Genomic DNA, 12042 nt, shown 5'->3' with positions numbered 1-12042 from the left:
TTCTCACTCTGAGAAAAGAGTCATAAACGGCTAGGAAATTAAGTACTTCTCATCTGCCTATCACATATTTGCATCATTTTTTGCCTTGGAGTGATGGCTGCAGGAGCCTTGCTGTCACAGCCAAAGGGAAAGCAGAGCTTAATCCACTCACAACAGGAACAGCAAAGAGAAAAAAAAAAAGGCTCTGTAAAAAGCACAGTCTCCTACAGCAGTGGCTCAGCTATAAATACACGATGCCATAAAGGATCACAGTTGACATGGCTCAGCCTTCCTTTTAGGAAGTGTTCCTTTGGATAAAACCAGGAAATGCAGTTTTAGGAAAAGCAACTTCCTTTTCCTAAAAAAAGTTTAAGTCAGCTCTTTTAAATGAAGGGAATGTAGACAGGCCCAATCCACCATGGGGGCCACACAGGCACTCTGCCCAGAGGTCCTCTGCACTTTCTGACAGAGAAGAAGCATCTCAGCAAATTCTGGAATGCCTGGCAGGCCAGGCAGGTACTGTTAGGTGTTCACCAGATTCCATTTCCTTTTCCTCCTGAGTGCACAAAGAAGCTACATTTCCCAGCTTCCCTTGCGGTTGTAAAGGGTCATGTGACTGAGTTCTGGCTAAGGGGAAAATGGGTAGACAATATACACTTTTAGGTCTGGACCCTAAAAACCTCCCATACAGTCCTATGTGCACACATTTTTGTTCCCTTTTACTGTCTCGCTCTCGAGTTGGATGTAGAGATTCCACAGCTCAAGGATCCCCTTACTCTAAGTGTGAGCCCTGAGCCAGACTGTGCTGGTCCACTGAGAAGAGAGAGTTGTTTGTCATAGGAGTTAAGCTTCCCTAATCAATGGTCCATTTTGTACAGTTTATTTACTCCTGGTTGTAATTGTTTTCACTGGTGACACATCTCATTCAAGGGCCTCTCATTTTGCTTTTATTTCTAGCCATTTCTATCCCAGACACAAACTTAGGTGGGGATTCTGCTTTAAAAATAAGAAATACATATATATATATATATGTGGAAATATTTTTTGGCTACTGTATTTTGCCACTAGCTTTTATCTGTGAAAGCAGACTTACCAAAAGAAAAAAAAAAAATAGTGCTAGGGGGCCATATGGTGGTGCAGCAGTAAAACATGACATTCTGCAAGGCAGAACCCTGTGGGAAGTTTCCAGGTTCATGTTCGAAGAGCTCCCCAGGTATGCCAGGCATGCACGTGTCCATCATCCAGGCTGACTGAAGGCTGGGGTGGGTAGTGGCATCTAGAGCCTGTTAGAGATGCTGTCTCTCTCACTCACAGAGGAAATAAACAAACTTTAGAAATGTTACCTATTAATTGTTCTCTGATTTTTAAATGAAGTCCTATATTTGAAAAACGAGTGCTTTGCAATCTCAGAGGGAGAGATTTTGATCTCTCTGTGGATGAGGATGTAGTGGTTGTGAGTAAGGAAGGACTTAGCCTTGACTACCTGGACATGAAGAACTGATTTTACAGAGCTGTCATAACAATTGGGTACAAACTTTTTGCCTTCTTGTGCTCTATCCATTCCATCCCCAGCCCAGGCTAAACTTTTGATTCTGGTTTATACTTTCTGGAATCAATGATACTATTTTATGATATATTTGTCTCACAAGTGGTTCCAAATTTTTGTGAAACAAAGAAGATAATTTTTTTAAAAAATTATCTGTGACAACCTTGAGTAGATTTGAAGTAAGGTAGCTTGGGGAAGGCAAGTAGAAAGGACATATTTTGTTGTATTAATAGAGTTTTTACTCCATGGAAAAGTTATGGGGTCATTGCTATAATCTTCAACAATGATATTTAACAAACGATAAAAGCATGCTACTGTGTAGTGATAGGCATATGTGGGATGAGATGGGCTGTACATACACGCAGGCTTCCATGAACTCAAGGTGAGACAGGAGTGCATTCGGAATCTACTCACTCACTCCTTTTACTCATTTATTAAACCACCCTTAAAAAATATGCACTGATATTTGCCATGTATAACACATGAATTTGGCATGATTACAATGACAAACATGGTCTCTACCATGAAGGAACTTACAATCAGTTTGAAGGACAGATAAGAATTTATTTATCATTTACTTTAATTTAAAATCATGTTATAGGGCATGCACATGTGCTACGGAGAGTTAGGGAAAGTGAGAAAGTATCTCCCATGGGAAAGGCCACAGTGAATTCCCTTCTCCATTTTCCTTTCAGGATTTTGGGCTCACACACATACATGCCTGGCATGTTTTTTAAGCTGCTGGGTCCAAGACTTGACTGCAGAGCCAGTCATGTGGAATATAGCTGTCTTAACCACTAGCTACATATTTTTGTATAGAAAAATACATCATGACTTTTCTGATGACCCAATAGTTTTTTGTTGTTGTTGTACTTTTTTTTTTTTTTTTTTTTTTACCAAATAAGAATTTTGAATGATCCTGGAAAAGTTGGAAAGGAGGAGGTACTGAGAGCCATAACAATGAAGTGAGAGGTCAAAAGGCATCTGGGAAATAGTGATAGGGCCCTGAGACAGCCTACTGTCCTCATTCCTAAGACTGTGCTTTTTTCTCTATAACTTCTTAACCACAAAATTGATTATGCTTTAATGAATGCCAATGCTTTCCGTGGAAGGAACAGAGCTAATAATTAAAATACCATACAGAGGAAGTAGAGGTAGATAATTACTACCATTATATAGCCTCGATTCTAAGCACGGGATTAGAGGTGGCATTCCACAGAGAGGACTTTTCAAGCTCACAAATGGCACAAACCCCTTTTAAGAGAAAATGTCATGGCGCTAAAGACTACCTTCATGAACTCAAACTATAAAGTTCTAGTCCCAGAATCACTAATTTATCATTTGAAAATATCTTCTAATTGTGACTTTTCTACTGCCAAGAGTTGTGTATTCAGATAATTATAAAAATAAAAGTCACGTAGGCCAGCTGGTGGCCTGTGGTTAAGGCAGCTGGGTTCTATATAGTTGAGTGCTTAAGAGATTATCCCACACTCCCCTGGGGTGCTTTATCATCCCCCCCATCTCTCTCCTAGAAATGCATATACCACCTAGCAAAAAACAAACAAACAAACAACAAACAAACAAAAAACCCCCATGAAATTAAACATATCCTCCCAGAACATACCGACTCCAAAGAATATGTTCAGACTAGTCCTTTTCTGTCATTACTGAGCCATTTGGCTTCTGGAAAATTAACATCTGAAGACCCATATCCTGGCCTTTTCTCTATCTATATCAAGTAGAAATAATAATTGTGCTACTTCAGAGGGTTGTAACGACTACTGAGAAAGGTGCATGTGAACATGGAGGGCAGTACCTGGCACGTGTTAAGAGCATTATAAATGTTATGATCAGTATTAATTTCATTGTGCTGTTAGAAGACTCCTGTATCTTTTGAGTCACCATCTTCATGGAAATCTAAGTGAAAGGGTCAGAGATTCCTGAAAACCTACCTAGGACTAGAGAAAATAGAGCAACCTGGACAGGAGAAACTTACCTTGGCAGTTTCCAAGCAAAGATAAAGTATCTCGTCGCAAGCCTATCCTACATTCTGCATGCTCTTTGGGAACTACCACAGGCAGAGATCATTTGAGCCTGACTTTTTCTTTGAAAATGAAATTTAGCCAGTCTCTAAGAGAGGATCTGAATTAATGGAAAACCAGCCTTCGCCCAAAATCTATCAAAAAATAAAAAATAAAAAGGGACATCCTTGAGGAGATGCTTACATACCAAGATCACACTGTCTCAACTTTTACAATATGCCAGATTTTTCAGACTGTGCCTTGGCTCTAGAACTTTAAAGATGACTTTGCTTGTATACTTGTGCAGTTATCTCAGATCGGGTATTGGTGTCTAGAAATATTTCTGCTGACTAGGTCTCGCTTTTCTCAGCTGTGGAAAGGGCACAATAGTAATCAATTTGCCATCAAATGACAACCATTCGATGCATTGTAGCTTCTGGCTCAGTGTAGCCATAGCAAAGCTAGTTATTCACGCAGTGCATTATGTGGTACCATCAGAAAGAAGCCTCTGGGGCAATGAAACGAGAGCATTTTTCCTGGCAAAGAGCTTCTCTGACATGTGCATGAAGATCACAGTTCCCATTGTGGGTTACTTGGGTGCTTATCAATTATGCTAATTACACTCTGTAGGCAGGAAGAAACAGGTTGGGACACAGAGAAGCTTCACGAAAACTGGAGCCTTATGACTGCTCTTGATTTATCTCATTAGTGAAAGCAATTCTAGACCTCGCATTAATTTTTTCTATTCTCTGCCTAAACACTCCACACAAACCAAGGACCATGACTTTCCTCTTCCTAGGGAAAATGCACCGCACGTAGTCAATGTTGCAGGGGCTCATTCTCCTAGACTCACTGAGACACGTCTCATCTGCCAGCCTCCCTCCAAATGATGAACAGAGGGGACCAGTGACCAAGACAAGGTCTCTCCACTCTGAAAAGGCATAGCTGCTGTTCAGCATGCCCTTTCATGCCTTCTCCTCTTGAAATACGCCCCTTCAGCCTTCAAATAGCTTGTCTGTCCACTAATTAGTTAGTACAGTAGCCCTACATGGGGTACAGAGAGTGAAGGGTCAGGATAAAATTCACCTTTTAATAGATTTCTCTCACAGATCATTTATAGAAATGGAGAGACAGAAGCGAGAAATTACCCCTCTGGGGGAATGGCCACTCTGCAATCCGTTCTCCTCCATTCTCCTTGGGATCGTGGGTGCACATGCACATGTGCCTGGCATGAGTTTAAGCCACCGGGTCCGGGACTCAAACCGTGGTCGTCTACACGGAAGTCCAGCAACATAGCCATTACGCCAACTGCTGGTCTAATTGTCTCGACTGTCTCCATTTTACTGACAAAACAACTGAGGTTGAAGACACATGGCTATTTTGTATCAAAGGGTGGAGCCAGAGCTTCAGTCCTCTTGCTTGCTCATGCAGAGGTTCATTTGCTTTCATTGGTTTGACTCATAAATCTAATTTTGTTTCGGAACAAGCCATGCTGCCAAGGCTTTCTATACTACTTTTAAGCTGATTTACGCATCTCTTCTTTGAACGGATTGGTATTAGCTCTTTCACTACTGAGTTCCTAGACCCTAGGATGGGAATCAGTCTTGGGAAACTGGCCTTGTACAGAGCCTAGCTAGGTGCCCTACTGTGAGCTATGTGTTGAAGGATAGTGATGACAAACAAGGCTTGGGAAGCTGGTGGAAACCCAGGGAAAGCATCCAAGATGCAGTGTAGCTGTCTGGTTTGGAGTGTGCTTGTAGGCAAGGAAGGTCTTTCACCAGTTTCCTCAGGTTTTAAAAACGAAAGTCAAGGAGGAAACTGGCCAACACATTCTTGGCAGCACAAAGTGGTTATGAAGTGCTGGAGAGGGAAAAAAGTAGGTGAGGCAATTGCTGTTCGGCTCTACCCATACCCACCTTGTGATTCCGCCCATGTTTATCCAACAGGGAGATGATGGACTTGATGTGGCCTTCTGCTATGAGATTTAAGGCTTCTGGGCTTTCAATCAAGATACAGTGCAAAACTTCCAGGATACCTACATGGATGCCACAAAAATCACTTGGACATTAAATTGCTTGCAGAACTGACCATAATTTAGAACACTGAGCATGAAAAGACTGCCCTGAGAGGACAGAATATCATCAGTTCTTTGAATCTATTAAATATTTCCAGCAAGAAGATGCAGTCATTTCTAGGAGACCACAAGAGCCCCTGGAGGTCAACCAGTCTATAATTTAGAGGTGATATTAATTCAGCACTACTCCATTTCCCTCTTTCTAGATGAAAACGTGAACTTTGGATGTCAAAATATACAGAAGAAGCTATCAAATATCATTCTTAAGCTGATCACAGCAAACAACACTTCATTTAAAAATAGATATAAAAGCACATGTCTAGTTTACTATAAATTCAAAAGGCTATTCGAGTAATTCAGAAAATATTGTGAGTGTCTCCCAATAGGAATTCATCTAGGAACCACTCCAGAAGTTATTTTAATTTCCAGAAGTTATTTTAATTTCAGATGCATTGGTGTACCAAACCATAACTCATTAAATCAAGACTCTTTGGCTCTGCTTCCTTTTCATAGCATACTGGCTGGTTTTCTGTATTAAGCAAAGGAAAGACATAAGAAGAGCTAACTGGTGCCCCTGAAGCCTGGCATATGAGGGAAACACCATGATGAATATCTAAGTAAAGTAGCTGGCCAATATCTTCATGGTTTTTTTAAGGAAATTCCTCTTGGGCCAGGTAGAGGTACAGTGGTAATACAACTCGGTCTGCAAATGAAAGGTCCTGGGTTCATGTCCTGAACCTCTCTGAGCCATGTGTGGGCATACACATGTGTGCCTATGATCTGGCTAGCTGAGACTGGGGCTGGATTATGATGCAAAGACCCTATTGTGTGTGTGTGTGTGTGTGTGTGTGTGTGTATGTGTGTGTGTGCATGTGTGTCTCAGAAGAAATAAATGAATCAACTTTGAGAAAGAAAAATCCTTTTGATGCTCTTTTTCCTCAAGGTATTCATGAATTTCTGTTGTGTAATCCAGACCATGAGAGGAAGCACTGAAGAAAAGGAAGGTTAGGAAGATGGCCCTTAGGGGGACCTTCTATTGGCTGATATGTTCAAGCACTGACTGCTTCTAGAATGTGAGAAAAACATTAAAACCTTTTGGCTTCTCAGAGGATGGGCCAACATCTGTCGTGTTCATGGGCAGGGACATGGCAGGAAGCCTTTCTGGAGAAGAAAACGGTGTCACCCACGATGACAGCACTTTTGGTTCAAAACCTCTGTGAGTCATCAAGAAGGGCTACAGATACACGTGGGGATTCAAGGGAGTGGCTGAAGAGCATAATTTCCTCTTATTCCACAGACGTCCTTCAGTACTATCTCTAACCAAAGCCGAACAATATTGAGAAAGAGTTCAGAAACCCAGAGGGCAGGAGTACCTGCTGCGGTCAAGAGACCAGGATCTCTGGGCTGGAGGTTGGGGGAGGGGCAAGGTGAAGCCGAAGGCACAAAGCAGAAAGTTATCCAAAAAAGAAGGCTTGTCAGTCTGATCCAAGTTGTTAAATGGAGTTGTTTGAGTTCCAAGAAGCTTTAAGACGTTCTCTTAAAGTAATTGGTTGAGGATTTATTATAATCCAGTACAAAAGAGCCAACTTTATTTTTTCAGACAGAAAATTAAAAAAAAAAAGTTACCTTTTTCAGATATACATTCTTGTCAATTATTACCTGAGGAAGATTCTAGTCTGTCCAATTTACTGATTAGCCAATCAAGGTTATTGGAAAATTGAGCGCAGTTGTTTCTGTTTCCACGAATTAGAGCCGCTGGGAACAAGGAAACATCTGGTTATGGAGGTTAAAAGCATACTGATGAGCATAAGAACTCAGAAAGCTGTTGAATTCTTCATCTGCTTAGCAACCAAGAGGGACTGAAAGACAATCTTACTCTTCCTGGCCCTTTGATACAATTCTGCTTCCTATATTTAGAAGAGTAAACAATCTAGCATTCACTCACTCCCTCAACAAATATTTCCAGAAGATCTGCTACTGAGCACCTGTCCAGTGGCTGAGAACAGAGCAATGGGGCAGAAGGGGAAGATTCCTTGCCTTTTCATGTCATGGAGAGAGACAATAAATACATACATTAATAAAATGATTTTACATGGTGATAAGCAAGAATTTAATATCTGCCTGGTTACTGACTTAGTTTAACTTCATGCACCGTTTCTTATATCTAGCTGGAGATGTGCTATTCATTGTTGAAGAAAAGTATCCCAATGAATACAGCCAGGAAGCCTGGCTAAATTAATAAAACATAACAATAAATAATTATAAAATGGGGCCAGCAGAAGGCATTCTTAGAGCACCTGACTTCCCCATGGCTGACTGTGGTTCACATCCTGAACCTGGCAGCTTAGTTTCTCACTTTCCCTCTCTCTCTCTGTTTCTGATACCTTATAGCAAATTAAAAAGTGATGATAATGATGAGTGAAATAATTCTGTTTAAAAAACCCTATAAGATAACTAAAGCATGTCACTATATATAGCAGTTGCTCTCAAAGTGTGGTCCCTGGATGAGGACCATCAGCACCCCCTGGGAATCCATTTTAATGCAAATTCTAGTCCTCATCTCAGATGAACAGATTTCAAATCTCTGGGGATGAGGTCCAGCTTCTGAGTTTTAACCAGCCCCTCAGCTGGTTCTAAAGTCTGTTCACACTTGACAACTACTAGCAGGTAATATTGCAGAGCGGAGAGAATTTTGTATTGGTCATGCCAAGCAACCTTCCCTCCACAGGGCATGAACAGTAGATGCAAATCTGGAATCAGTCCCTGTACATTGATTAGTCTCCAAGTAGCTTGTCCTTTGTGTGTTTGGTTTGCAGGCAATGGAACTTTAATGAAGCTGGTAAGTGGCAAATTTAGGATAAGGAAAGGCCCTCCCTAGGGCCTCTACTTTGTATCTCCTCAGTGGAAGACAGAATTCAGTCTGAGTGCCTAATCTGCTTTTCAGTTCAGCTGCAGAAAGGAGGTAGGTCAAGCTCTAGAGTCAAACTGCTGGGTCTCAGCCATAGCTCCATCACTCCCTAGGTGTGTAAGTTCAGACCTGAGCATCTCTGTGCAGTTGTTTCTCCTTCAGTAATAGGGATAACAACAGTAGCTATACCTCAAAGTGTTGCTCTGAGGATCAAAAAGAGATATTCCACTGTTAAATGGAGCTCAACAAATGTTAGCTATTGCTGTTGCAGCAACACTGCCATGTTTGAGACAAATCATTACCAAACAGTACAGTATGAAGAGACTTTACAAGGTCACATAGTACAGGGGTGATCCAATCAGCCTGATTTTTAACATGGAGAACAGGTCTAGACTGATTTCTCTGCTTCCCTCTAGTCGGCTGAACTTTCTATGTACTTCCTCTCAGTGGACAAACACCTAGACCACAGCCCTGAAATGTGGGCAGCTATGGGTGGCCACTTTCTAGCACAGGTTGATACTCTCCTCCTGCACCTCCTGCCCAGGCTTACGGGATGGAAACTGTTACAGCAGGCACTAGTACTGTGAGAAGAAAGGCTGGGTGCTGGAACATTTTATTGTAACTTCCTGTCTTTTCCTTTCCACCAACATGAAATGAATGGCAGGCCAGTCTAGTAGGAATCATGACTAATAAATGGATAAAGGAAAAGGCACAGAATTTAACAGGGTAACTATCCTCAAAGAGCAGGCGGTATCACTGCAGAAGTTTAAAACTGGAGCATGCTGTGAGGACAGCCTCGTCTTATTTCCTCATTTTAAAGATACAGAACTGAGGCGAGCGCGTGAGCGACTGTCAAGGGTTTCACAGGTAGTTTTGGCAACGCTGATCGCCATCTGCTTCCACTAGCTGATGCCGCCTTGCTCTAAGTTTGGAAAGTACCATAAGCTAGTAGAGAAGAGAACACGTGGCTGGGTTAGAATCAAATGATTAACAAAAGGCTTCCAAGAAGCGAGGCCAGATGACAATCCTGGGTTCTCGTGTGGAAATTCGGCATCTACCGCCCTTGGGAATCATCCCAGGGAGACGGCGCTGCATGTGTACTTACCCAGCAATTTGTACAGCAGGTTCAGAATTTCTTTCCAGGCCATACCACTCTCTTCTCTTGCGATCCCTGCAAAATGTGCTACACTGTTGTAGATGTTTAACCGATCAATGCAATTTAACACAAGGGCCAACATTCCCTGAGAAAGAGAGTTGAGGAAAATGTAAGCATCCCTGATTAAGAAAGCAAGATCCCTTTTGCTCTTTCCCCTCCCGAATCACCTTTTAAAGCTGGTAATGCTAATATGCAAACAGACCTCATGGTACTTGGTTGGATTGTTTTTTACTCCTAAAACCAAAATATGCATTTTTATGCCTCAGAGACCTAAATAGCATCCCTTCTGGGAGTGAGTCAGCAGTGTCTTCTGACGAGTTTGCCCCACGTGTCTAACTCAATCCAAGGACATATTGAGGAAGAGGGAGCGTGAATGAGTCTCCCAAAAGTCTGCTGTCTAGTGTGAAGTGATTCTGAGTCACCTAGAAACAGGTCTGGATATAGTACCTATTTTTTCTCTTAAGTCTCGAATAAGTTCAAGAAATTTCATTCAGATACACAAAGCAACGATGCTTGCTTCTCCTCCACTTCCACCTAAAAAGGCAGGATTTAGAGACTGAAAGAGGATTTTCAACTGCTTTCCCATCTCATTTGCAACACTATGCTCCCTAATAAAAGCAGCTATCCCTAGCTGTTCTTAAAGAGTAGGAGGGAGACCATACGTGTCGTCTCGGTACCCTGTGATGATGTAGGACGCCTCTGAGATAGTCAGGCGAGCCACAAGACGGAGCAGCGACGGTTCCACACTCCAAACCACTGACTTTGGAAATACCAAAGGGGCAAGTCCATCCCCAGACATGAGGGGCTGCAGGACAGTCATGATCTGTCAGCACCAGGTCATCATGCCCCAGGCCTAAGAAGGCCTCTGAGTTCTCTAAGGTCACACACAGAAAGAGATGGAGCCAGAATGAGAGCCTGGGTCTCTTACGCCTCCAGTTTACGTTTCTGGTCACATCCAGGCATCACCCTCAGTGACTCGGATGCTCAAATATTATCATAAGAACTAGCATCCTTGGGGCCAGCAGGTGCTGTAGCAGGTGTGGTGCTGGATTCCCACATGGCTGACTGTGGTTCAAGTCCTAGATGCAGTGGCTTGAAGCTCATGCTGGGTGTGAGAGTGCTTAAAATCCCAAGAGGAGAATGGAGGAGAAGGGATTGCAACATAGGCCATCCCCCTTGGGGGGGTGTGATTGGGTGATTTCTCACTTTCTCTCTGTCTCTGGAGAGCACACATGCCCTACAGCAAAAATCTCTCTGAAAAAAAAAAAAAAGAAAGAAGAAAAAGAACTAGCATTAACTGTATCTTTCAAATCAGATTCTCAGACATTCCTGATGTGGTAGAATCAAAGCACATGCATTTCTCAAAGGGGCAATACTGACATGTCCCCAGATCTGGGAGTCATAGTCAATGCTATACTCTAACAGCTGACATGCCTTGAAAATGGATTTTGGATAGATATGTGGCACTGAAGCTTTAAAACCTGTTTCAAACATGCTAACCATTGCTAATGTAACCAGGAAGGTCAGCTTCCGATAGCCCATTTTCTAGGTTCCCAATCGCGTTCTTGTGTGCCAGCTCTGCCATAGCATGTGCGTGCAGAGAGACAAAGCTGAATTGCAGTTACAGGGATATTTTAGCTCTGAACATAAAGAGAATCCCACCTTTCATGTTTTTGGACTTACCTCCTCCTTGAAAAGGTTCTGTCTATTTTTGAGCGAGCGGAGCTTGTTCTGTTTGTCCTCATGCCTCATCTCCTCCTCTGGTGGTTGGAAGTAGGCAATCAGGTCCTGTAGGGTCTGCAGGACCTCTTCTATGGGCAGCGTGATGGGGGCAGCCGTGCGGTTATTCCCACTAGAAACCACGAGATTGACATGGCTCAGGCGCCAGCTTCCAGCAGGTCCTGACATACATCTACAGGCTTCCCCTGGCCCACTCTGGTCCCAGCAAACTGCTTCCTGGAGTAATCACTGTACTAACAGCTACACAGTGAAGTTTGCCAACCACTAGAGGCACAGAGCAGCATATCCGCATTCAGTTTTAAAGCTATTTCACAAAGAGAGGGAACTTGCTTTGTTTGACATATTTACTTTCATGCAATTTTACCCTGTTCAGATTGCTGGGATGGGGTCAGCAGATGGTATGGTGGTTAAGATGCTGTACTCCTACATGGCCAACTGTGGTTTGAGTCCTGAATCCAGTAGCTTGAAAATCCTGCTGGGCACATGTACATGCACAAAATCCTGTGAGGGGACTGGAAGAGAAGGGATTGTGGTGTGACCATCCCTGCTGAAGGGGATTTCTCATTTTCTCTCTCATTGTGTGTGTGTGTGTGTGTGTGTGTGTGTGTGTGTGTGTGT

General features: G+C 42.6%; 1 protein-coding gene across 1 annotated transcript in view; it reads right to left on the bottom strand.

Moving 5' to 3' along the window:
• Positions 1–12042, bottom strand: part of LOC102495495 (ryanodine receptor 3) — a gene marked incomplete at its 3' end in the record, with an annotated part of 299734 nt that overhangs the window by 152118 nt on the left and 135574 nt on the right. The window contains exons 14-17 of the mRNA XM_006156625.1: positions 11368–11536; positions 9634–9769; positions 7280–7375; positions 5463–5581 (exon numbers count right to left, since the gene is read on the bottom strand). Coding sequence (XP_006156687.1) covers positions 5463–5581; positions 7280–7375; positions 9634–9769; positions 11368–11536 — 520 coding nt within the window. The remainder of the gene's footprint in view (positions 1–5462; positions 5582–7279; positions 7376–9633; positions 9770–11367; positions 11537–12042) is intronic.

This window comes from Tupaia chinensis, unplaced genomic scaffold (assembly GCF_000334495.1).
Source record: "Tupaia chinensis unplaced genomic scaffold, TupChi_1.0 Scaffold000510_1, whole genome shotgun sequence".
Lineage (NCBI taxonomy): Eukaryota > Metazoa > Chordata > Mammalia > Scandentia > Tupaiidae > Tupaia > Tupaia belangeri.
This window is presented reverse-complemented; position numbering and strand designations above follow the sequence as displayed.